The sequence below is a fragment of the Bombus vancouverensis genome, chromosome 7 (assembly GCF_051014615.1).
Source record: "Bombus vancouverensis nearcticus chromosome 7, iyBomVanc1_principal, whole genome shotgun sequence".
In the NCBI taxonomy this organism is placed as follows: domain Eukaryota; kingdom Metazoa; phylum Arthropoda; class Insecta; order Hymenoptera; family Apidae; genus Bombus; species Bombus vancouverensis.
In genome coordinates this window covers 18,915,990-18,943,918 of record NC_134917.1, presented here as the reverse complement: position 1 = coordinate 18,943,918, position 27,929 = coordinate 18,915,990, and the positions used below count along the sequence as shown (strand labels likewise).

The following is a 27,929-nucleotide window of genomic DNA, read 5'->3' as shown; positions in this document are numbered from 1 at the left end:
ATGCTGTAATTCGTGTTTGTGATAGACGGACGCGAAAATTCTTAATTAGGAACGAGCTTATTTAATCAGAAAGGTATATTTTACAAGAATATTTCTTTGGATAGATAATTAATAAAATGAACATTTTTGAAATAGAGGCTAGACAACGCTACGAATAATGTATCGAGTAACAACCAAGTAAGCTTAGTTAAACGGAATAAGAAACTTAAAGTTGGAAACCAGAGTCACAGCTAATATTGATTAAGCAAATTCACGCGTTTCAAATTTAGCTACAGCTTTCATTTAAACGCCGCCTTTGTTTCAGACTGGTCCAAAATACGTTCAACAGAGGAATTCTTAATTATATTCCAATTCCCTTCGTTTCCAATTACGAGCTTGTTTATAGTTTCTCTGCAGATTAAATTTTTCTTTCTTAAACTGTAAGTTAACTGTAAGTTAACTGTAAGTTAACTGTAAGTTTAACTGCATAGCTATGAAAAGTCATAACGTTAAGTCAGTAACAATGTGAATGTGTGAATGGCGTTCAACGACATTCCTTTGCGACTAATACTTGACTAAGACTTAACAGTGACTGAAATATACCAACGATTGCTTTCTTTCCAACAACGCCAAACACTTTCCTCGTTATTTAATCAGAGATATGCATAAATGAAATTGCTTCGCGTCATCTCCTGAAAAATGACATTGTTACAATTTTATCAGTTTTCCTTCAGCAATTCGGCTAATACGTATGTATATTATCTTATCAATATACATCGTATTTTATTTCCTTTCCATGTATCATCGTAACCATATGGGATGCATTAGGATCCGTTCAAATGTATTATACTAACCGTTTGTGGTCTGTACGATATACGATCCGATTATATAATGACTATATGCAAGTAGTTGGTCGACTTGTTACTGAAGGGTTAAACACGCATCGACTCTGTTTCCAGACTGTAACATCTTTGTACGAGTCGGTGGTGCCGCCATCGGAGAAATGTATAAACTACGTGAAAAGCGTTGAAGACTCTAGAACGGAAGAAAAGATCCTCACGCCGAAATCGGATATCGTGAACAGCGTGGTTGAAGCGGAGACGCATTTGACGGTGCTAGAACCGGAGGAGGCGCTTGCTAACACAGTCGCAGAGGACATTACGGAATTGTCGGAGGCAGTGTTGGAAAAGAATCAGGAACGGGAGATTCCGGTCGAGGTCGAGATCGTCGAACTGACGACTAGCGTCAAGGAGATCCTCCAATTTCCGGAGATCGAGGAAATACCAGACTCGGGGAAGACTAGCGAGGTCGGTGAGGTGGGTTTCCAGCTTTCTATCATCCATGTACAAACTTTCATATCGAATAAGTTTATTGATTTATTGAAGCAAGTTCGAAGTAACTTTTTCGAAGAATTTATGTGACCCGTAAATACAGATATACATGTAAATACATGTGTGTTGTAACGATATTGTTATTTCGACATTGCGATTATAATTTCAATTCTAATAAACTAACATTGTTTCTGTATTAAAGGTATGATAAACGCTCATCTGTATAAGTTAAAATCAATTTATAATTCGATAACACACCGCGTAATGGAGCCATATCTCTTAGGAAAAAATGTTAACTTTGGTCGTTTAACATCTGCCAGCTTCTCGTAAATCGTACGTCATTTCGGACATTACGTTACGATGTTTATATTACAAGTTCACATTGAATCTCGCAACGCTAGAGATTAAGAAAAGTGCTTAATTGTCGGAATTTTCCAAAGCGGCAGTGATACTACAGAGCGATCACTGTAATACGAACGATTTCTGTTGCGACGAAGCACGAACAATCAAGATTAACGAGAATTCGCTTTATACCGTCTGTGTCACGCTTCTGTCCGTGTATGTGCGAGACTAATAACTGCGCAGCACTGCGCACTGAACACACACGCGTGCAGAACACATCAATGTATTCAACAGAGTTCACACTACATTCCTGGTTTTAAAACAGCGTCAGTCGGCATCGACTGGCGACATGTATGTATTATAGTTACACCACTACGTTAATCAGAAATTTCCGCAAACTTTAGGACTAATCAGGCTAATTTCACGAAATCATGTTAAAGCGTTAGTAATATTCTAAGAGGCGATGAATTTCGCGACTATATCGTGCTGTAGAACGTAGAACAAGTTGTAAAATAAACTCGGAATGAAAATCCACTGTTATACAGATTGTTATTTGAAGAAAGAACAATTATTCGTACGATAGGGAAAATTTGAAAAATTGATAAAACTCGTTTTATCATGAGCATGTTTCGATATCGTATTATTTTATACTTTATATATTATTTTATGAGGTATATTATTTTATGTCATCTATATCTCTATCGTGATATTATCTTCGTGTTATATAGTTGTTTGCGACAGTTTGTTGTAATTTTCTGAAGCCATTTCAATTGCGTTGTTTCACACATTCGCAAACCACTCCATCGTAACGTGAATATATTTTCTATTCTAAACGATAGATTCTAAGCGATATGGGAACTATCTAAATGAAAGATCTTGCGATATTAGAATATAAAATATCATGATAAATATCATAGATGAAGCGAAATCATGACTATTTAACCATTATGCACCAATGACAATTAATCAAACTGATTGGGGTTATATTACAGATAGAATATTGGCTAATATTGCGGCAAATATCTATTGCATAGACCATTCAAAAGTGGTTATTCAATACCACTTTCCAACAAATATTCAACCAATTGATATTCACGAATTAAATTGATATTTACGTTTTCCAATAATTTAATATATTCGCTGTTGATCGTGGGTAAATTCTGAAATAAAAACTACAAAAACTTTTACCAACTGTATCATAACGTATAAACATAATATTGTAACAGATATACGTAGCAGAACTCTAATATTTTGTTAGAAGAAAACAAAACAGTTCTACATAACTAAAATTTATGTAAATTTTAATAAATAAAGCGCTTTAAACGAATCGGGCCACTCGTAATCCAAAGTCAAACTAATCGATTCTACTTTTTACGAATTTCTTAATAAAATTGTGCTGCGTTATATCGTATTGCATTATGCGATACTCAATTTTTCAGAAACCAAAGAATCGTGTCGCGCATCTGTCTCCGAGTCGCACACGTATACGCCCATTGTAAGAGTACGTGCTAATTCAAATTCAAGTCACATGCAGTGCGGATTTTAAAGAGTACTCTTTTCAAGCGTATAACACGATACGTGTATAACAGTGTACATATTACTAGTGTACTACTAGCGCACATGCTATATGTATATAATATTCTTCGTACGATGCATAGCGTTGAATAAAAGAGAAAATGAAAATTTAACTGGAATCGCGTTTACGATAAATAGCAAAGGTACTCGGTAAAAATCGAATCGGTAAAAAACGTCCGATGCATCCAATGCCATTGTCCGTGAAGCAAAAGGAAGCGGCTAACGAGCATTGTCTTTTCAGACAGAGGATATCGTGGTGGAGCACATCGACCTGATACGCGAGGCAAAGGAGTTGCCTCACCAGGCCCGTTCCAAAATAGGCAACCGTCAGACGGCCACGTCGAGCGGCTCCGCCGACGACGACTCGGAGAGCAATACCGACACTGACAGTTATCCGGAGGAGCAGCCCACCTACACGAAGCTCGAGGAGATTGATCTGCTCTCGAGCATCGGCCGTGATATCGGGGTCGATCTCGAGAAGTACGTGCAACCGGTACCAGACGTGGTCGCTATGGAGGCACTGGATCCTATTCACTCGTCCACGCGATCCTCTGTTCCCACGAGCAATATGACGAAAGACGACATGCAAGATACGAACAAGCTATTGGACCGTGATCTTCCGGAAGCATCGGGCGCGGATACCAAGAAGAAAGAAAAAATGGTGAGGAATCAAGCGAAACGCAGACAACAGCAGCAACAGCAACAGCAACAGTTGCAACAGTTAAGAGCGGCGAACCCACAGAAACGTCCGGACAAGAGAAGAGCTGATGCGGACAATGGACCAGGTATACTGATTATAACGTTATTATAACTTATTATTATATATAATACATATAATAATGTATACGTTATATGTGATAATGTCTATATAAATAAGATTTCTGCGACATTAAGTGGTGAAGATTGAATATTTTAGCTTTTTATCCAAGTATCGTGTTTCTCTCTACACGTATTTTACGATTATATTTTTATAGATGTAGTTCTTTTAAGGGGAGTATGTTCAAAACATTTTTTACATCGTGTTTCACATTATAACGTATAATTTTACACATTATATTATATCTATAGCCTAGGATTATATTTGACAAATTTTGTCAAATTCAGCAATCCTTACGCAGATATCATTTATAATTGCAATACGTAATAGCTTGTGTGTTGCTCCTTTGGCTAATTTTCAATTTCCAGTAATTGAAGAAAAAGAGGAATTATTCAAGTAAATATCAAATATGCATATTTCTTTCTTTATCCAAGTTCTTCTTTATCGATGAACAAAGGAAAATACGTATATCAAATGAAACGGAGGCGATTATTTATCAACATTTCTGTTAGTAAATCGATAGCGTTACGATGGTAACAAATATCTTTTCTATTATGTGAAAATCGCGTATTAAGAACAAATAACATTTACTAATAGATCGGATTACTAACCATTTATCGAGCAAATTATCATGGAAGAAAGATTTTACGCTTATCCTATGGAAATTTTATCGTAGTGTCATGTGGTGTGTGTATCGTAGTGTCAGATAGTGATAAAATAAGATTTATAAAACAAAAATTATTAGAAAAAGAAAGTAATAAAAATGTCAATTTGCTCTTTTCTTAATTCAACTTGTGTACATTTGTTCATTTTCGTTCAAACGATCGCTTATATATAATGCATTATATGTGTATGTTTTATGTATACGTATACTATGTATCATATTATACACATAATATTTCGGTGACAAATGTAAAAAGGCTATGACCATAATAGTAAACCTAGAAATGAAATAATTATGATGGTTGAGGAAGAAGATAATAAAGTAAAAATCTTTATTTTCTATGTGACTCGACTTGCAATAACTTAACATTACATAATTACGATTGTAACGATATCTCATGCGATCTTCTCTCCATGTAAGGTGGCTTCGACGTCTACAATATCGAGACAGCGATGCCAAAGATCGATCTGGATGCGATCGAATCTCACCTGAGAGCTGCACGCGAAGAAGAACGACGAGTGAGTAAACACCTTTTTACATATGTCTAATTGCATTGGTGTCGTGCGTAGCAACGTTTTCGTTACAAGGCCGATTCAAGAGAAACGAGGTATGTTAACGGTTGTATTTCTCGAATAATAAATTGTAGTAGAAGGGGTAATGATAGAAAGTAACGAAACGTCGAACGTAAGCGTGCAACTGTTAATTACGTTAATTACGATCGCGTAATTTTTGTACGGGAAGGTAAATTCGGCTAGCCAATGTTCTCACAGACAGATGATAATACGGTAACATTCAATGAACGTTCACGCGACGATATTGAATCGTCAAAGGCCGAGATATACTCGTAATTATAAATGTCGACCGCTGTAAATAAAACTGTAAAGGATGCGATAGGCGTACACAAAGATAGATATCGATCTCAGTTTAGGCGCGATATGCGATATAAAAATTGTTGCAACTACTGGTTTAGCGAAAAACTGGAAAGTCGCCAGTATATTCTCAATTGTGGAATATCTTCGTTAATTGAAACCATAATGTTTCTATTTGAAAATCAAAGAAATAGAAAACGCAAAAGTTTGTTTAACTAGTCGAGAAACTTTCTTCGAACATTAATTAACCTAATTATTTCTCAGAAATGGAAAAGAAATACAGGTTTTCTCCTTAGCTTTTCTTTTTGTTTGGGAACAAGAAGAATTATGTCGAGTTTAAATGACAATTGGGAAATCCCGTTTAACCTACTTTATCGGTGAAACAGTTAGCGAAGGAAACGAATCCGTGAAAGAGAATGTTTCACTTGCGCGTAGGCACTCGATCGGCTGCTTGCAAGAGAGAAAAGAAAATCCGTGTAATTTTGTGACGAGGGGTTTCGCGCGAGTAATTTTTTGACTATTGACGCGGAAAACGAGGTCGATGAGGCTTGGGACCTCGTTTCAGGGTCCCGATAGCGAGTCTCGTTAAATGCACAGACGATCTATATTCGCCGGCGCGGCGCAATGTCCATTGTATGGAAATGGGGGAGCAGGAAACGGATGTCGCCACGAAGAAGATCAATGCAACCGTCATGTCAGATAGAATGTAACACTATTTAGCACGTAAAACGTTCGAGTAGCCTTAACGATGCGTCATAAATTATGAGAGAAAATAAATAATGGAGACGATAAACACATTTTTCAAAAGAATTTATCGCTCGTATGTGCATGTATAAATGCACATATTACTTTTCGATATTTTATTTTTCTTTTATGTATAAAATCAAACAAATCGATGTGTTAGTGGCGGAGAATACTTGCGTTATTTCGCCGTTACATTCGTATAGATATTACAAATTTATGCGTAAAAAAATAATTACGACTGATCTATCATAAACTAATGCATCGAAAGAGATTTCGTACTACCCATAAACCAGTTTTGATGAGGTGCAACTAACTCTCTAACATCTTCGGTTCACGTATCCTTTTCACCTTCGGTTTCACGTAGGTGAAAAGAGTACTCGAGCGTGAGCAGTCAAGCGAAACATTTTGCGTACAATTTGTGAAGGTACATATACCATCTTTAGCAGTGATAATCAAAAGATTTTATTTCGAAATACCAAACGTTTTACAAATAGAACTGCGATTTTAGAAAAGCAAGTGCGATTATAGAACTAACAAGGACAAGCAATACCTATGAAATACTTATAAAAGCATAATAATTTAAGGCATTCGAGAGAAATGTTGAATCATTATTCTCTAAAGTAATTGAAATCGTTAGTAAATAAACTCTTTGCTTGATCGATACTCTATGTCTATTTATTACGTTAAATATTAATAGAATAACGGAATAGAATAAACAGTAATTCACTTCCTAAATTACTATTGCCATTTATAATTTTTTAAATCAATCAATGTCAATCAAAAGAAATATATCGGGGAATATTGAAATAATAATATCCAATAAGTAATACAATAGCTAATAGAAAATACTATACATTAGCGGTAAAATCATTCTTAAATTAAATTTCAATTATTATACCGAATAGCTGATTTTTTCGAATAATATTCAAACAGCCAACTATTTGCATTAATCATTCGTCGTATCAGACGAATTAAATTGCTTATTTCGAGCTATTTTGTCTTACGACGTATAGCTGATAGTTTTCTCTCTCTCTCTCTCTCTCTCTCTCCTGTTTCCCGTGTAAAGTCGAAACTACTTGCCGAACTTTAAACCGTATAATTGATCAAGAATAAACCGTATAAACTAAATGTTTCCTTGTTGTAAACGTGAATAAACAGGAACACTCGCGCATCAAATAAGCTAACCACTTTCACCGAACACTGTGAAAAGATAGTTCAGCCTCCGTAGACGGTTAATGGCACCATCGGCTTTACCACCTCCTTCGAGTAAACGTTACCGGAAGATCGGTTCGCCGCTCACTTGACTCATTTTATGCCAGTCCCGTGTTGTTCTCGTCTCGCGCGAGTCCAGTCACGTCGTAAAAACTCCAGTATCTTTCCATGTTTCCGATCTGTTTTATCACGAGTAAAAAGCTAGAAAAAATATCTTGTCTCTATGAACGACAATGAACGACAGTGAATCGTGACTCGAGATAAAAGCTTCGTTGGTTGATCGAACAGCTATTTGCCAAACTATGTGAAATTTACTAAACTTTAAATGCGTCTAACATCGGCGAACAGTGTATAAAGTTTATTTTCACTCGAATCGTCGGCAGTTCGATCTTCTTCCGCATCCGTTACTCGCGGAACGATGTTTCGTTGGCGCTGCGGCTTACTTTATGACGGTCAAAGGAGAAATTGATATTCTTGACGTGATAAATGCGACGAAGTTTGAATAACAGTGTCCCCGTGATCTTCTTCGACAATTTGGTTTACTTTAGTAATGCTGTGTAACTATTAGCGAAAAATTGATTTCATCGTGATTCGTTGTACATTCTGATCAAAGAATCCCGAAAATCATATAGATCGTATACTTTTTGAAGGTTATGTTGAATATCAGTATTCGCGAGGAAAATAGCTTGGCGATGTTACTAGAGATGGCGTGCAAAATCACTGACATTTGATGATTTATGATTTATTACGGTGATTGCAGAATCACGATTATGGTCTGATCTAGCTTTATTCGTAACTATGAACGTGTTTCTGTTATCTCGAGTGAATTTGCTCACTGTGATCGTAATTCTTCATCTTGATTGTCTGTGATCATTTCTTATAAAATACTTCGATATAGCTTGTACAAAAATATCTATGTATAACGTTAATTTAAAATTACATTGCGTTTCCTTCGTCTATCGTAGATTTACTTTATTTAATATTCGAAACGAGGAATTATTCATTTTTTTCTTTGCCTTTTTTTTTCTATCCTATGTCAGTATCTTAAAATTCTGAATTTATCCTTTCGGTTTCAAAATTCTTGATACAAATATTGTTGATACAAAACATACGGGTTATGTGATGCTTGCAAAGAACGGTTATGCTGTTCACCAATCAGAAGCGATTACGAAAAATCGCAAATCACTGTGAAGAACCAGCGTGATCGGTAACGAACGTGATCGAATCACTCTTGATTCACAAGTAGCAGTTTACGTCATCTCTAGATGCTACAATATAGATCGAATCGTTATAAATCGAAAGGCGCGTGTAATTAAATTATACTTACGTTTCATTTGCATCATAAACACGGTCTCGTATCTAATAGCGTCTTGTGACGTTGTTCGTCTGCCTTTTATTATATATAATGGAAAGCACGCGCCACAGTGTCTGCCGAGGTGAACAAACGCGTTATAGTCGTTTGTGACATCGATAGAAGGAAAGCCCAACTGTTGGGAACGAGCGAGGATATCGATCGAATTGCAAATTGAATCGCAAAATATCATCAAATTCTTCTTAAAGAAAAAAGAAAAGACCTTTTCTGTTTACTTTTTTAGTAGGTGGCGTGTAGCTTTAAGATTTTAGATTTTAAAATTGATATCTTAAACATATTTACATCTCTTCGTACAGTAACTTGATTACGATGAATCCTACATTATATATGTACATTAGAAGATTAGAAAGGCAGATTTGTTATTGATATCGATACTAAATAGTAAATAGTATTCTTGTACGATATTTCAATATTTTTTTCAACATGTTTGAATATAGAGAGGACAATAGAAAGACTTTTAGATCCGTTTCTTCTTCTACGTTTAATGTAATTCACCAGACCTACACCAATCACTTGCAAATCATATTCAGAGGAAATTACATCGTACTCCGAGAAAATTGATTTTAAATTCATTGTCGATTAAGCATTCTTTATCCGCTTTCAATGTCCATAGTTACTACCTTTCATTAACTCTATAACGTTACCTTATTGTTAGACTTTCATTTTTTAAGTAGAGCCAAGACGAAGCTAATCCTTGCTAGAAATGAGAATGGCTATGAATAATTTGAGAACAATGTCGACGGAAAATTAGTCTCTGACATATGAATGAGTGAAAAGAAAGTAACCGATAGATAACACAAGAAAATTGGATTTTTATTCTCGTGCCTTGCGCATACAACGAATAAGAAATCATTCGATGAAGCCATTTATCTATTACTCTCGAGCTATTACTCTCCGGCATACGAGCAAGAGGAAGAATTTATTGTTGCGCGCGAGCGCATGTAGACGTAGCACCTATTATAGACATGGTGAACGAAGAAATATCAACGGGTCTGTCAAATCTGTCGGCTTCTTCTCCTTCCATTAATGTTAATGGTTTTCCAATTCGCCTGTTGAACTCCTTTCGTAATGATACGCGGAGATGAGACTGTGTAAACAGAGTGAAGGAAAAATGCGTATGGTGTTCTTGTGGAGATAAACAGTTGACAAGGAAACAGCTTGACGGAAAAGCTTAAAACGTGAAAGAACAACTAAGGCAAAATCTTGAAAACATGGGTAGTAGCAACAAGGCAAGAAAACATTATAAAAAGGACTCCCGATTCGTCACGGATCTATACACATTTACATACGATGACTTCGATCTCGTAAGATATACATACATAGCCTCCAATACATTATCAGTTATCAGCCGAAAGAATGGCGATAGATTAAACACGTATGTATATACACGTACGTATCTTTGTTTTGCGGCTTAATGTGCTTAAAAATAATGTTTTATAAAATAATATTATAATATTAATGTTAGGATCGTAGAATAGTGAATGTATAATAGCGATATAACAACTAGGTAGAAAGTAAAAATATGAATACCGATAAGTAACGAATAAGTAGGTGGTCGATAAGCTGCGGACATTTATGCAAACGCATGATATTTGTATAAAAAGATAAATAAGCGAAACGAGGCTTTGATAGTTTATTTTGTCTCTAGAAATACTATTTGATTTGCATGTGTTGCGTGCATTTTTTAAAAGTTTTTAAAAGTATTTTTATAAACATAAGAATACATTCGCATATCTTGTAAATACGACACGCAAAGATTTTGATAGCCGCATTTGTTGGCAATTATTGAAGAAATGGGCCGACCACGTGTTAATTATTAAGTATTAAATATAACTAGGAATATAATTGAGAAAGTTGAAAGAAATTGTGAAAAAGTTTTCGGAAATGATTTCATGTCCTATTGACAAACAGCCTCTTAGTGCAGTTTCTCTACTATACAGTGGAAGTAAAAAGCAAATCATTCTTATTGTTATTATTAGGAAAACACAAAGCATAGATAGGCTTAAAACTACGAGAAACGGAAAGAATACGGATACTGATCTATTCGTCTTTTGGTAATCTCAAACTTTTCATCGAAAAAAAGGGCGAAACGCTAAAACCTGTCATGGTAGATATGTCATTGTTGAAAAGGACTACAGTTCATATATATATATATATATATGTATAATATATATAAATATCGTTTCAGTTATTTATACAGGGTGTCTCTGTGATACCGACGTCTTAGAGGAAAATAAATACAAATGGCATATGTGTTTCATGCGATATCTTTTACAAAATAAAAATTAAAATATCCACTAAACTGATAAATAGTTTTCCCACGCGAGTAGGTTAATGTATTATTGCTGCCATATATATGATAATATGATTCCATTTAGAAAACAAACTTGACCTTTACATGTCCATGTATTACTATAATCTACTATATCGTACTACTATAATCCAATAGGGTATACAAAAAGGCCAATAATACGAATAGAAAAATATACCCAACTCCCCCGAAACTCTTTATCTCTTACCTGAAATATTTTCACTACAAATAATAATAGACACGTAAATGAAGGTGTCGATATCGGCTGAAAAATTCTATATGCTGCATTAATACTTTTCTAATGAAATAAACCGCTTAAAATTTAAAGAGGCTAGACGATACGAAATTATAGTACCTAAATTTTCTACCGAATCATAAAGTATTTTATCCACCTAAAGGATAGAAATGAAAAATTTCTGATTCCATGAAATTGCACTCTACTCTGAAGTAGATTTCTTTTCTATTTCAATCTATTTCAAATCAAATCAAATCTATTTCTCTGAAGTAGATTTCAAATCTAAATATTTTTTTTATTTATCGTCGTGTAATTTCATAAAAATACAAAAGTACAAAGCGCTAAAGGAAAAGGAGGAAAGAAAGTTGAGTGTTGCTGAATACATCGAGCATTGCATTATCACTTATTACTCGTCACTATCCTTTTGCTTTGCGCGCGAATCTCTGTCGCCATTCGCACGACTGAATATCATTCTGATCATTTTTATTGGTGGTAATCAAACGTACCGATCGTTACATTGAATTGACTTTCATTTCTGGGACATCAGGATGACGATAAAGAGACCGACAAGGAACAGCCAAAGTCGGAAGGAACGACTTTATTGCTACAGAAGCCCGACGAAACAAAAGATGTTGAAAGGGAAGATCTCGTTATGCGATTCGATAGAGTAGTGCGGGGAGAACCGGATGAAACTTTTCAGGTGTGACTTCCGGTGACCTCCCATTCTAAAGAATGCTTCCTTTCTAAATAGTTTTTCCTACTAGTTGCGAAATTTTACTAAAGGGAAACGGTTGGTTCTTAAATTCCGTTACGGTGCAGAATCATCATGGTTTACTTTCAATTTCTTGTCTACAATACGGTTTAATATACATATTTATATCAAGTGTAGAAATTTTGTAATGACATATTACGGCATATTAGATGATTCATTAGAATAATATCTAACCATGGTGGATTTGTAATTCTAATTGACTCATAGTAATAGGGAAAAAGTCGAATTCCAATGGCACCATTTATAATAAGAATGGAAATTTTAGAGAAATGATATTTTTCAATAGTAAAGATTCGCTATTCCTATATTTCCTATTAGTAATCACGATTATTTATTACATATAGTTAGATATTAATATTTGTGAATACATTCTAAATTTGAGAATACATTCATTCGTACTAATTTTGAACATTTTTATTTACTACATGGTTTATTTTCAAAAATTATTCTTTACTCGAATTTACGTGTAATGTACGTAATATAATTTACGTAATAATAAATGCTTTGAGAGACGTTTGCTGTTCCTTATCACGTAAAGTCATTATAAACATCGCTTCTAATAGATATTATAGTTCTACTATTGATCCATTTCGTTTCGATTGGCAAACACCAATTACTCTATCCTTCCCACTCGTCACCGTGTGAAAATCATAAAGAAAAGTACAATAAACGGATAATCTATCGACAACATCCCTTTTCCTTTCCAATTAATGGCTAATGTCTAATTTACAGTATACGTTAGAGAAGCTAAATACCGTCAATGTCGGTAATAACTTCACTCTCACGCATAGGCACAGTTTCGAAAAAAGCAATTAGGAAGAATTAAAGCACGAAGACGGTTTTCTACCACCCTCGTGTTTACATTTTAGATTTCTCTGTTTGTTCACAGCGGCGAAATGATCGCGAAGAGATACGAAGGAGATTGGCAATGGGTCCAGACGCTGAAGACTTGCGCGCTGAACGCGGAAGAAAACCGAGTCTCCAGTCGCGGCTTCAAAGCGGTCCGTATCACTTGAACATTTCGCAAGAAGCGTATCTCGTTAGTCGCATCTTTCGTGGAAAAGCATCGATTTATACCCATAGATCAATTTTATAGTTATAGTGACATTATCGATCGAATAACTGCAATGGTATATGATTATTGGTTTAATGTTTGGTTTTCAACTTTATTATGGATATGTATCGCGTGCGTGGCGTGGAGTGCGGACTCGGACGATATGTGAAAGATTCAAGTTAGAATAAAATTATGTTTATTTATAGAAGTAAATAATTTTTCAAGGCATGGAGATCCTTTGTTTGAAAATGCTACACCACCTCGAACGAATGATAATTGGTTGTGCATTGTTATGCAATATAACATAGAGATTTTGTTTATTGAGAAATAAATAATAAGGCGAGCTTAAGCAGAGATAACGCCGAATTTATATGTATATCTTGCTTGTACTTTTCATTTTATTGGTTAATATGGAAATAATGGAAACGCAAGATAAGTTTGGAAGGCTAAATTCCACGCTTTAGATAAATCTTACAAATATCTTACTGTTTCGAAATAATTGTGAGAGCAGTTTCTAGTAGAATTAAGAAAATTAATTAGTAGTAATTAGTATCAACTGAAATATGTTCGACTGTATTTCTATCAAGAATATTGTTTCTTCTTACAAAATTTATCAATTACATAATACGTAGTAGATTCGTTGTATCATTGAAATTGCTATACTTGAGCCCGAGAGAAGGTATGATATAGAGTGATTTTCCCTCGCTATTATTTATCTTTGTTATAAAATAAAAGATCGACGTTGCGAAAAGATGAATAAAACAAAAGCCAATTAATCTCTTCGTAGATAATTATAACAGCAATCTACGTAAGATGTTCTTGCGTTACATACTACTTCGGTTGAAAACAAGTCCAAGTAAGAAATTATAAAATCAACTCAATTTCCAGCAAAACATGGTTCGTGTAGCATCTTGATTGGAAAACAAAAACTCAAAAGTACAAAATTAGGTAAAATAAAGACAAATTAATATCTTCGAAGATAATCTATCCTATATACAGAGGTAGATGAGCGTGTACAATTTCATTTTAGAATTACAACATTTTACATTTAGAAAATCAATTGCTTTCTTCAGGGATGAATCTACAGATCTGCTTCATGAACGAAACACCCTCGGACACGGAGTCTCCGTGTTCAGAGAACGATGCATCCCCTGGATCCACGCCGAGCCCACTGAACTCGAAGCAACAACAGAAACAACAAATGCCAGTCAGACCTCAAGTGCTGAGCCTTCCACCTTTGAGACTGGATAGCGGTTTGAATTCAGCACCGATCGACGAAGCCGACTTCTTCGCCAGACAGGCCAGATTGCAAACCGAGGCACGGATGGCCTTGGCACAGGCCAAAGAAATGGCGCATATGCAGATGGAAGTGGAGAGGCAAAGGCTAAAACAAAGTCCCATCACCGAGATGGTGCGATCTAGCCTCGAAAAAGTGAGTTTTATCATATATATATCAAATAATTTCACATCGCTAAATATGGTTCAAGCTTTTTCCATCTAATCGTGCTGTCCTTTCCGCGAGTTTCCTAGTTTCAAGAAAAATATCTTTAATTCGAAAAGTCTTTGATCAAACAAAGGATATCGATCAAATTATAGATTAGATTTACAGTGAGCTCGTCGATTAGCGAAACTGATTTCCATGATTTTTAAATGTGTCATAATTTCTATGATATCTTCAACGACTCTTTCCTCTCACGAAAATATCGGACTCTTTTTAGCTTCCGAGATATTTGTGGTTATTGGATCGAAAATGATCGTTAGAGAGCTGAAGAAAGATTAACGTTCGTATCGTTGTACTCTGGCCTTTCTTTCAATCTGGCGACCGTATGTTGTGCTATGTCGAATCGCTACTCAATCAGGCTCGCTTTTACGACCATTGTTTAAGAACGGATGGTCTCGAGCTGGACATAACTGGTACAACTTCTGAACGAGACAAAGACCAGAGACACCCCGACCTAACCACCCTCCAGTAAAGTCTGCCTCTTAATCTCTCCTATTTTTTTCTCACTCCAAGGAACTCCGTATCGTATTCTAGTTGAATACGAGTTGAGTACGTTAATATTAAAACTATCAGATTCTTCGATCTATATCCTGAAATCTAATAATATCATGAAATTAAGCATTAATCGATGCATTAATTATCCCGTGATAGCAACCAAAACTAAAACTATATTATAAAACTTCCTATGGGACAAACAGAGGTGTTCTCCAACTTGTGTTTCCAAAAAGATGCTAACATACGAAGAACAAAGTGTGGAAAACAATTAGATCTATGTGTCGTTATTTTTACTGCTATGAAACATCGAAAGAAAAACGTGTTCGAATAACTGGAATATAATATTTTGCGTTAAAAAGAATAAAAAGGTCTGTTCGTTATTATCCCTAGGTTGGCGTTCAGCTGGGTGAGGATAGGCGCAGATTGTCTCGAGTACTTTTAACGGAGCTAAATGTCGCGCAACTTCAAGTAGTCGCGAACGATTTGCACGCAAGAATCGCTGCTCTGAACGAGGCTCTGGTCGAAGGACTTTTGAGAAGAGACGACTTACACATGGAACAAGATTCGATGCTCGTCGACGTCGAAGATCTCACTCGATATCTGTAAGTTTTTCGCTTACACTTTATTCTAACTCGCTCTCCTTCTTCTACTACGCCTTGTTCTACGTCTTGTTCTACGCCTTCCTTATTCCTTCCTTCGTCCTTTCAAGCCACGATTATACAGAAGAGCGATAAACGGTAAGCAGTAAGCAATAAGGAGTAAACGATAAGCTGCTGTATGTGGCCTATATAAATCTATAGCAGGAATTCTCAGACTTTATTTTTCGCGTACCACTCGCATAGGTATCTATACGAATAGAGTTACGTACCATCGATTAAAATTAAGATAAATGTTATAGTGCGCGGCACGCGTATGCTACGCTTCAGCAATGTTAGAACATGCTACGAATTTAACTGATTTATGACGCGTAAAAAGTATTAGAAAAAGTATTGGAAAAATTAAAAAAAATTTTTTTAAATACCTGCTAATGAATGTGGTAAATGACGCAAAGTGCAAGTTTGAAAGAAGCGACCGATATAATGGATCGACAAGGGTTCGACACAACATAGTTTTAAGCTCGCAGCTTTAGATTCGGCTCGATGATTATTTTAGTTTGGAATTGATTCTTTATCGGCACCATGATAGAATATTCGCTTTCACGCGAGTAAGTGGTAGAAAATGCAAGTAAAAACTTGCTGAGAACCGCTCCTTCTTGCCTTTGGCCAAAATTCAGCTGGCCGAAACGTTGTGAATTCGATTTTTGAGCCTCGTTCGCAACACAGCTCTGTTAAAGATTCTTCCTCGTCGTTAGAGTTTCGGCGAGTGTATCCGTGAATGGATTTTTTATGCAGGTATAGTCGGTATAATCTTTGAAATATAATGGAAAAGTTTCGCCGAGTACTTGACGATACTCTGCCATGATATGATATCACTGCCAATTCGTATCGCTGAAATCGTTGCCAAATCGTTATTAACTTTCACATGTATAGGAAATAGGCGATATAACGAATGAGCGACAGAGAAGGCGACCAATCAGGCGACCGTCATTCCTTTATTATGTTAATTGTTATTGTAGTAGATACCTGAGCGACAAACAAACACGTAGTAACTAACGACGAATGCGAACGACTATCTTGATATCGAATCTTTAACAGCTGAACCGCAGTGTAGGCCGATTTTATGGCAGGATAATCGTAAAGATTACGGAAATGAGTAGGACGTAGCCGCTTATCGCTCGTCGCTCTCTGTATAATCACGGCCATAGATGTTTGTTTCTTTAACGATAGTAGCGTTTTTCGGGCAAGCTATGACGAACGTTATATTTTCCGGCCTGTCGCGTTAATAAACAGCTTCTGCTGCGTTCACATGCACAGAGGTGCCAAGCAGGAGTCACTGAAGAAAAAGCAGAACGCGAGGGAGCAGCAAACAACGAGCAGAAGTCACCAACAAGTAAACGCTGGGCAGAACAAGTCGTCGATGAAGCCAAAGCTTACGCACCGCGGTCTAGTCTCGTTGGTAAGAAAATAATGCCTCGCCACGAGACTGCGTAGTCTCGTTGGCAATTAAGCGGGAATTAAGGAATTACTATTTAACTGGTACATAGCACAACATCCGGAGAACACGAATACGTTAGATTAGATCTGCTCGATTCGACGTTCGAGCTCTAGCTCGAGAATCATACCGATCTGGACGAGATGCGATATGAATTGCGCCGCGTTCGGCGGATAACCGAAATTCCGATTGCGATTCCGATGTCGATGCTCGGATTCCCTCTTCCATTTGGAAGAGCAACCAGAAATTGTATTACGAAAAGAAAGAGAAATGAATGTGTTTCGAGGCAACGGTAGAAAAACGGGTAGTTTTCTCTTATCGCGCGGGAAAAGAAGTTATAGCAAGCAAATACAATCGTTTTCTTCTTCCTTAATGGAGATTCGAAGATATACCGTAGTACGTATCGCAACGAAGAATCCTCTTTTTCCCTGTTTGATAAATGTGTTTTCCACAGGGAAGAAGGGCATCTTTTTCCAAAGTTTTTACAGCTTTGTCGTTATCAGCATAAAAGCTAAAGTAATATGTAAATACGTACACCTCCGTTCGTAATTATATATACCTATGTACATATTAAGACATTTACGGATAATAAGGTAAATCCAAAGAATTATTAGAAAACTATTTTTTCCCCATCCATGCATGCCATGCATGCCACGCATGCATTTCTTCTATCGTTACCTAAACTTTAATCGATTCCAATATTTATATTATTATTCCGCTTATCATTGTTATTTGTTGTTATTTAGTTGTACGCGTTATCGGTAATTCCATAAACCGGATTTAGACTTTGACAAACTTCCCTGAATTATCTACTTGATCGTCTTAAATTTGTTCAATCGGTGATTCATCGAGACCAACATATCGCTTCTTGACATTAGCGACCTATCACACAACTTGGAAAATAAAAATTGTTTGTAACTTACGTTCATCAGTTTGTACCATGTTGTATACGCGTTACGCACATACGTAACGTATTACGTTTTCGTAATACGATGTATTTACGTATTTTTGTACGATAGTTTCGTAAGACCTTGTTATTTCTATTCGATGCTGTTATAACGTGACCCTATTTTTACTCTTTTTTTTACTCCTTATTTTTACTCTTCGGGCTATTCTTTTTACTTTGTCTAAATTTACTTAATTCTGGCGTGACAAACTCAGATAGAGATGTATACCGTTTCACGCGATAGAATTTATTACGAATAAAAACAAAAATTAATTTTCTTTTTTTTTTCGTGCCACTATCTGCGTCGATAAGCGATATGGTAATTCGTCGTATATCGAAATGTCGAACATTTCCAAATAATTTTATAACTTTCTCATATGTTTTGTAGCACGCAATGTCTTATTATGTAACGTTTGATTCCTTATCTTTCACGAATACACAATACTGATCTATTAATCATTTCCTTGACTACCATAATTGACTAATTGAATTATCGTGTTTTATACGAAGTCATTAGGTATTCTAATATTTATGAACGGGGATACATGTACGTGCATATACATACATAGCGAAAAAAAAATAGCAACGAGCAACAAATTCCCTTAGTTAATCCACCTATCTTATGTTCGATGCAGACAAACGATACATTACACGTAGTTGCAATCGCATTCTGTGCGGTTCGACAGCTTCGTACATACATACACCTATGTTTTCAATGTTTTTTCAATGTGATTTCAATGGCGGCTGGATTCTCAACCCATGATCGCGATTTCTTATAAAAATACGAATTGTCTTTTGCAGGGCTTCTTCCAACGTGATTATTTTTAGTTTTAAGAAACTTGCTTCTAGAAACACACAATTCGCCGCAATGATTTTCAGAGTATTTCAGATTTATCGTAAGTACGGGTTCTATCAGTGATTGTAAACAATGATATTTATTATATTATTATCATTATTATCATTGTTGTCATTATTACATATATTATTATGGCATGCTCGATCATAGTTGATCACGAATCGTGTTCTGAACTGATTCTATTACGGGCAATCCGTCAACATGTCATTCTCTGTTTTCTAGCTCCTGTCTGTTGCATATAGCATTTGTTTTGTAAGTTATCCAATTTCCTGGCCTTACTATTGTCCGTTCCTATCTTCTTGCTAGCGTCATTTAATCTCGTGGTAATCACTAGTGGCAATTTGGTATTTAGGTAGTTGGCTTTTGCTATTTTTGTTGTATTTTTGATACATATATGGATAAATTGTCTTTGCGGAAGAGTTTCTCTAGTACTTGTTACTGATTACTTGGCTTAATTCGGCTGCTGTTGCTGAGTTATTAATTCCATATCCACGGTTATCCAGTTTGCCTTTCTTTATTTCAGCGAACCAGTTCCTTTTCGAGTCTCGGTGTTTCTCTGTCCCATTTTTTTCGGTAATTACCGTGTCCTAGCTATTATATTTTGTCGTTACTAATGATTTCCAGATCGTGCCTGCTGCGACTATTGCCCGAGTTGTACAATGTTTTATTGCCGTATGAAACGTGGCTGACTTTGAAAATAATATTCTTACATAGGTGTATAGACGTCTACCTCTTCTACGTTTTAGCCTTCGTATTTCGTTTTTCTGCTTCCTACTTTTCCATTTGTTCTTCTGAATACTAATATTTTAGTTTTCTCCTCGTTCACTTCGAAACTGTTTTCTCTAGAATAGTTCCGTAGTGTGTGTTTCCATTTTTTCTTCGCACAACTTGTGTCCACTATTGATGAGGTGTTTGTCGATGTCGGCTAACATGAGAATGTTTATTACATTGCCCAGTGAGAAATGCCCTCTTATGCAAACGTGACGAGGAAACCTCACATGTACTTATATCGTACAAAGAATTTGGCACTTTTCATGATTTATAATAATTATTCATTCTCATTTTTTTGTAGTAGATAATAAAATTCGAACAGTATTATTCACCAATGTGGCGAAAGCATAATTCGACGCATGGAGAATAATTGGTTTAATGTTAAATAGCATCAAATTATAACAAAGAATGGTTTTTAAAAACTTGTTAACGCACGTTTTATGAAAACTCTCATTCCTTCGCTTTTCTATTAATATTTCACTAGCCTGATCTTACGTAATTTATAATCATTTGTATCCATGTATAAAATTGCCGAGTCGCACAGCGTCATAAGTACAAAATCACAATGAGCGCGAAGTTTCATCGCTCGTTTGCATCGCAGTTTGATCGCCCTGGATCGAAACGAATGAAATTGGATCGTTTATGTAGCCGATATATCCCTCCTTTTCTACTCTGGTTAAAACTTGCGGCCATGCATGCACGTGTTTGCCGAATGTATCGCCATTATATATACATACATGTAATAGCGTTTTAAACGATAGGCAGATCTCTTATCTGTGTTATAAATAAAGGACACGGGACAGCTGCGAAGGCTCGAATAGGCGAATATTTGCTACATACGTCCTTCGTCGCTAACGTCATCGCTACACGTACGATGGAACACTGATTTTTTGTTCTCCGTAGTCGAGGAAATTTCTTTCTCTCTCGACGTCTTCCAATCCCTTAAATCGACTCAACCGACTGTTTCATTAACGAATTGATAGCGTTTTCTGACGTTTACAGCGGAGATCGTGATAGAACGATGACGATAAATGTGGTCGTTTGAAACTGAGTTCTTGCTACTCTACGATCGATTCACCGAAATCTTACGGTAGAAAAAAATCATTGTTTTATAATATTTAATTGTTTGAAGATTCGAAGCGTTGTCTGGTTTGTGCTATTGACGTAAACGCGGATAGAACATGGACGAGGGAATTGGTAGAAAGAAGCGCGACAAACTTGGAGAATCGTCATCCGATGGTATTGGATATCGTACAACTTTCGGTGAGTTTGTTGTACCTGAGAAAGATATTCTTGTTTTTCAGCTGTACCGTTCATCAAAGATGCGTAAAATAGGAGCACGATCGTAAACGCTAAGAACATTCAGGCGACCGATTCACATTCGCTTCAGCTAAACTCGAGATTCGGTTCTTCTGTATACGAAATTATTGATAAAGCGTACATCGTAAATTTACTTGGTAAGAAAAGACGAAACGCGAATGATGTTAGCCGAGCATTGTTAATTGTCACACATGCGAATATACATACGTATGTATATATGGTCGCAATGTTTGAGAAATTTAAGGTCAAATTTAGGATGCAATAATAATATGCCGAAGAAAGAGCAACAGAGAAGCAAGTACGAATCCTACGAACGATACCTTTTTTTCTTGAATCGCGAGAATATACGGGCTATACATATGTATGTACGTATGTATATGTCATCATAAAACGTTTAACTTTTAATTGGTACATGTGACGTTAAATCGTTGAAACATCGACCCATAAGAGAGTTAGATCAAATTATTTTATTCTCAAGTATTTCATACGGATTTATATCCTGTGTGTCACGTTAATATTCGGGCATCTTTTAAAATGGAATAACTTTTTCAAAATTGGACCAGACAACTTGAGTTTTTTCACAAGCAAGAAGGATCGGTTTACCGGATGACGGGTAAAAGCAATTTTGAAAAAAAATTGCTATTGATCGGAATCGCGAAGAATATACTCATCGTAACGGCAACTTTTTACGATATTTTTTTATTTATCTGAGCCTGTAGCGGAAGTTACGTAGGTAAAAAGTATACGTTTCGTAGATTCGTGTCACTTATGCGTACTGAAAATTTCATAGAGATCGAGCTACGAACGATGAACAATGGTGAAAATCACAGTTTTTTCACAACTTTCTGCCTCTAACTGTAATAAAGCGAAAGATTCTTACATCGTTTCGATATCTTTCGCTTGTGTCTCGCCAACCGGCTAAAAAAGTTAATGAAGTTACAGGGTGCCCATATTAACGCATGCTCGATATTAACGTGGCCGTCTATTAGCAAAAATGAGATAACCTTAAAAATGTTGTCATCTCTTATGAACCAATTCTATCAGGTGAAAATTAAGGATACTTAAATTAACAATAATTTCTTTTGATTTTCTTCCATTCTCTAACGTTTTTGTCATAATTTATACTCGTGTTCGATAGATTGAAATGAATTTTGAATCAAAAGCATGCACAAATAAAAACTATAGTAGATAATTGATATTACGTCAAAATCGGAACGAGTGGTTCTCATTTCCTTATCTTTTAATTCATTTGCAAGTCATAAACATTATATATATATATATAATGTTTATAATTATATATATCGTGCGAAAGAAGTGGCTACAATCATATGTACATACATATACAAGTACGTAATGATAATTTTGTAAAAAGAAAATCTCTGAAAACATCGAAAATAGCATTTACAATACAAATATTTTACCTGTATCTAAAGGTAAATTCGTGAGCGTACATGGGAAATAGCTGAGTACGTATGTATTTAAAAGTTCATTGAATCGGGGCACTGTCGATGCTTTATCTAAACGTATTTCAGAGATTTAACTACCTTTAATCTCGCGCAAGTCACGACGTATCTCAGATATAATAATTTAAAATCTATTATTATTATTATTATTATTATTATTATTATTATTATTTTTATTATCATCACCACCATCATCATCATCATCATCATCATCATCATCATCATCATTATTATCGTTATGATTATTAAAGCATTATTATTATCGGTATTATCATTATTAGATTAAATGTAATTTATTATTATTAAATAAAATATAAATATTCCTGGTCAACCTGTCGATGTTTAACATCCTCGTGGAGACTTTCACCAGACTTTTCTTAATCGCTTTATATGTGGTGACGTTGCATAGTACGAGGAAAATGATAAAAACGGGTGGACGGAATCGAATGACCTTGAAAAAGATGAAATAGCGTGCAAGCTATTAAACTCCGTATCGGGAGAGCACTGTTTTTTTTTAATCTTTTCTTCGTATTCTCCGAATACGTAGTCGACGAATAGAGCCGAGACATAACAGTTTGGTGCTCTTGCGATTAGTCTACCGTGTGGCTTACTCTATCTTATGCATGAGAGACAAACGCTTTAAAACGTTTATCCTTGTCGATACTGTTGTATGATATTTGTGATGTGGTTGCGATATATTGATCGGACTATATGCATACGTAAATATTTTTCCCGTCGACGGAAAGCGATCGTTTTTATTGTTAACCATTATGTAAAATGATATTTGCCAAGTCGATTCATCCATCGATGATAACTTTTGAACTGGCTTATTCCTAAACTCGATACCATTATATTCGCTACATTCGTCTCTATTCATCGAGTACGATTAGAAAATACAGAAACTGTTTAAAAAATAGTGGTGCTCGGAAACGAATTTTATTCCCCTTTTATTATTTTCCTCGTTATATACGCGACACAATGTATTGAATATAAAAGAAGATTGGGAATTTTTGAATTTTCAATTTTGAGAGAAGTCAAAAACCATGAGAGTATTACACATCGGCAGGTTCGACGTATTTCCTCGTGACATAGTGATAAAGTAAGCATACGATATGGAAAAAAATAAAAACTGAATAATTATGTTTGATATGGATCGATCAAAATCCTCGATTGCTAGATTTTTTAAGTGACGATAATATTCGCCACAAATAATATTATTACAACACTAAAGGCATGACAATTTTTCTCAGGCCATTTGTCAAAAGCATTTAAAGAATGCTTCTTTGTCTATTTATAGAAAGTACTTACTTGGTCTATGCAGTCTCTACATATTACTAGTTGATCCTTGTTTGCAAACTCTACGACGTGTCTGTTTGAAAATATTTATTTTAAAAAAGTCAGGTTAATCGCGACCTCCGAAGGATTAAAGAAATCAGGTAATTTCAAGGCAAAGATTCATATTTTCAGATTCGTGCACTGTAATGAACGTAAGTTTGCGTGTTTAATAACGTGTAATTAGTGAAAATCGATACTTACTTCGGTAATCATTTAGAAAGCTGCCGCCATCTTAGATTTCGATAATTTTTTAATATGTGCGAGGAAATCAACATTCTGAATAACTTTTTCCTTTGCATATAAACGCTGTTTGGTCTGTAAGTTGGGGTTAGGTTCCGAGATATCTGCAAAAAATTGTCGATACCACTACGGTGAATTCTGCCTACGATCGTATTAAATACCTGACTATATAAACTATGAACAAAAGATGGGAATTAGGTTTGGGTTAAACGTTGTTTTGTTTGGCCGCTGTAAGCTCACCGACGCACGATTATAAGCAGAATTCGCTGCAACGGTACCGACAGTTTTTCGCAAACGTCTCAGAAACTAAGGCCTTACACGTATCGAAAGATCATCTAAATACAAGATGGCGGCACCTTTCTAAATAATTACCTTCATTTCTATCGGTGTCTGGTTGTTTCCAAAGGGTACAGATGTCTCTTTTGTATCGTTTGTATCGTAACGATTGTGAACGTGGAATTAATCGCTTGTAGTTATGTATTTTCTTGAATTAATTAAGACTATTCGATTACTAAATATCTAATTACGTTTAAGAACAATGAACCTCAGATAGAACAGTTCTTGCTTCAGCTTTTGTAAATTTGTTTGATTAAGCCGCGAGCGACGAAAGAGAACGAAGAATGCATTACATATATTTTGAGTATGAAAAACCTACGATCGAATAGGCAAAAGAAAACGATTAGTTCACGAATGTAAACGCGTATTCAAATAGGAACAAACAAGTAACTATGCCGAGTTTGTGACGAGAACAACACTCTGTTGTCGACCGCCCGTTAATATAACTTTAGACTTTAGCGAAAGCGTAATCAAAAGTATGTTAATCGTGCAAGTACTTGGAAACGGGTTATCCAAGTTTTGCATAAAACTATTCACGTACTGATTTACATGTATTCATACATTAAGGACTTAAAAAGGTATCCAGGTACAGTAAGTTTATTAAAGAGAACACAGAACGTATGCATTACCTATCGAATTTCGACGTTCTTTCATATTTACGCTAGCCTTGCGTGAATTACTTAACAGAGATATGAAAAATTATTATAAGCGAACAAGTAAACGACAAATAAATGACAGAACGTTTGATCTCCGAGGAACAACACGATGTTATTCACCCCTTCGAAACTGACAATATGAGAATCTAAAATGATTTTTCTAAATTAAAAGAAATCACACTTTTCCAATTTTTCTAAATTCCTAATAACTAGAGAGGAAGGGAACAAAATTTGCTAACTTGAAGCGCCTTTTACACCCCTTACAAACAAAAACTTTTATTCGGATTTTGCACCAATCTAATACGTATCACGTTTCGAACAATTTCAGAGAATTGTAAAATACAAATGGAAATGTAATCGTTGATTACAATGTGACGAAAACGATACACAGAGGACGGCAGTTTTCAAGGCTTGTATCGAAAAGTGCAATCGAAATATAAAAATGCTCTTCCCGATTGCGTAACAATCGTTTGTGAAAAAAAACGCGGTAACGATCAAATTGTCGATCTCGAGGAATAATTAGAGGGTCGTCGACGCGTATTCACGCTGCAAGAAGAACCCTTTCGTCGTGAAGGGTCGACAAAGTGAAGCCGAGACATCACTTTGCCTTCTTCGCGCATTGTAAACAAGTAAAGGCCACTAATCGATCGTGTTCTAATCAAAGATCAAGTATCCTTAGAAACTTGAAACATGATCAGGAATGAGATTTGCGAAATTCAACGAGAGCTGAGAGAAGCAACTACGAAGCTAACTGCATGTATTTTTCGAAGAAATAATATTAAAGAAATTCTCATTTAATGTAAATTATGGTTAAAATTAATTTGCTACGAATTAAATATCCACAAACGATCTTTTCTAAATTCATTAGGAAATATTCGAACTCGAAATGACTCGACGTACATGTATTAACTGGTCGGCTGTTTGCATAGAAAACAAAGATAGATTACATTGTAAAACGGTTTATCTCGAAATTTTGATTACAGGTAAAATAAAGTCATAAAGATTTAACATATACACATGTATAGAGAAAATTGTACACAGTACGCAAAAGAGATGTAGAAGAAGGTTTTACACAAAGCTCGATACTTGCTATTGTATTAACAATAATGACACTCGATCGAATTTATCACTCAAAGATTTTTGCACCTCCGTAATAATCTACAAACGGTGCTCCAGATGAGGTGAGATTTTTATTTCAACAAGACAAGAAAGGAAAAGAAGAAAACATAGGAATAATTCGTTCTCTTTTATATGCCACTTCTTAACTTCGATTACTATGAATGACTACAATCGAATAAGATTATCAGCCGAAAAGTCTAAGAAAGAAAAACAAATTATAGGATAGAGAAGATCAAATACATATTTAGAAACATCTAATCTATTCGACAATGAGATTAAATTCATTGTTCGGTGATGGTGGAAAACGTCTACATAGACTCGCGTGGTATCTACAAAATACTTTAATCGTAATATTAATTAATAATATACAGCTTGTTAATAACTAAACAATAATAAAATATGCTGTAACAAGTTTTTTCACTTCTCTTGCTTCTCTACCTATCTATCTGTGTCTACCTGTGTCTGTCTGCCTGTCTCTCCCCCCCCCTCTCCCTCTCTCCCTCCCGCCCCCTCTCTCACTCACTCACTCACTTACTCTCCCTCCCACCCCCCCTCTCTCTCTCCCCCTATTTTATATCTCGCGTTGTCGAAAATTCCTTTCCAGTCTATAAAAAAATAGTCCAACAGGCAGGCGGAACAGAGTAAAATACACGGGCTAATTTAATTAAAAACGTGGGCTTCCTACTTTCATAATCGTTTGCGTATATCTAGCTCTTTCACATCTTAATAAATCAACGGATGACGTCACATACATACTGAGCTTCCTTTATCTCCCGGAAACTTGAAAACTAAATGAAAGCAGAGTGTAAAAAGAAGAATAGAAGGAAAAGGCAGCTAAGAAAAAGGATGAAGAAAAGGGACGCAAAATGTACCATATAAAAGGACGTCTCAGATGGAAAGAAAGATGTTGCAACCTACCTAAGAAGAGTCGGGACAAGTTCTGTAAAGCGACCGAGAAACTTCATTTTTCTCTCGGCCCAGACCAACGTGATGAATATACGCACACGTCACTGAGGTACACCGTGGATAGAACACAAACGGCGACAATGATTTTTTTAATAATAATAATGATGATGATGATGACGACGATGGCGATGATGATGATGATGATGATGATGATGCTGATGATGATGATGACGACGATGATGATGATGGCGATGATGGTGATGATGATAATGATGATGATGATGATGATGATGATGATAATAATAATAACAAGTTTCATTAGCTCATTACACTTTTTTTTCCTTTTTTCTTCATCTTGATGCCTCTGTTGCTCCTCGTACAAATCTTTTCTAACTCGGCACCAATTTTTATAGCATTGTTCCTAAGCCTCTCTCGACTACATGCGCGATTTTGCGCTTTTTTCAGTGTTTCATATCGCCCATCCTTTCAGCAATCTGTAGCGGATATATCGTACATCGTATTAAAAAATTCTTATCTTACAATTGTAAATATCGTATTTCTATTATACAATGAAGCTCGTTCGTGGCGGTATTCCTTAATATTTTACCATTGTGCTC

The 27,929-nt window shown here is 35.7% G+C and overlaps 1 protein-coding gene across 3 annotated transcripts in view; it reads left to right on the top strand.

Annotated features, from left to right (window-relative positions):
• The window catches only part of Schip1 (Schwannomin interacting protein 1), a 43,707-nt gene that overhangs the window by 12,566 nt on the left and 3,212 nt on the right, over positions 1–27,929 (top strand). Inside the window, exons 5-12 of one of the 3 annotated variants that reach the window (XM_076620250.1) lie at positions 939–1,295; positions 3,469–4,012; positions 5,129–5,226; positions 13,113–13,224; positions 14,351–14,709; positions 15,664–15,875; positions 17,163–17,328; positions 25,616–26,821. In XM_076620250.1, coding sequence (XP_076476365.1) covers positions 939–1,295; positions 3,469–4,012; positions 5,129–5,226; positions 13,113–13,224; positions 14,351–14,709; positions 15,664–15,875; positions 17,163–17,328; positions 25,616–25,651 — 1,884 coding nt within the window. In that variant the 3' untranslated portion in view covers positions 25,652–26,821. Of the gene's footprint in view, positions 1–938; positions 1,296–3,468; positions 4,013–5,128; positions 5,227–13,112; positions 13,225–14,350; positions 14,710–15,663; positions 15,876–17,162; positions 17,329–21,241; positions 23,868–25,615; positions 26,822–27,929 lie in introns of those variants that run through there. The other 2 variants (XM_076620249.1, XM_076620248.1) reach the window with 2 other exon arrangements.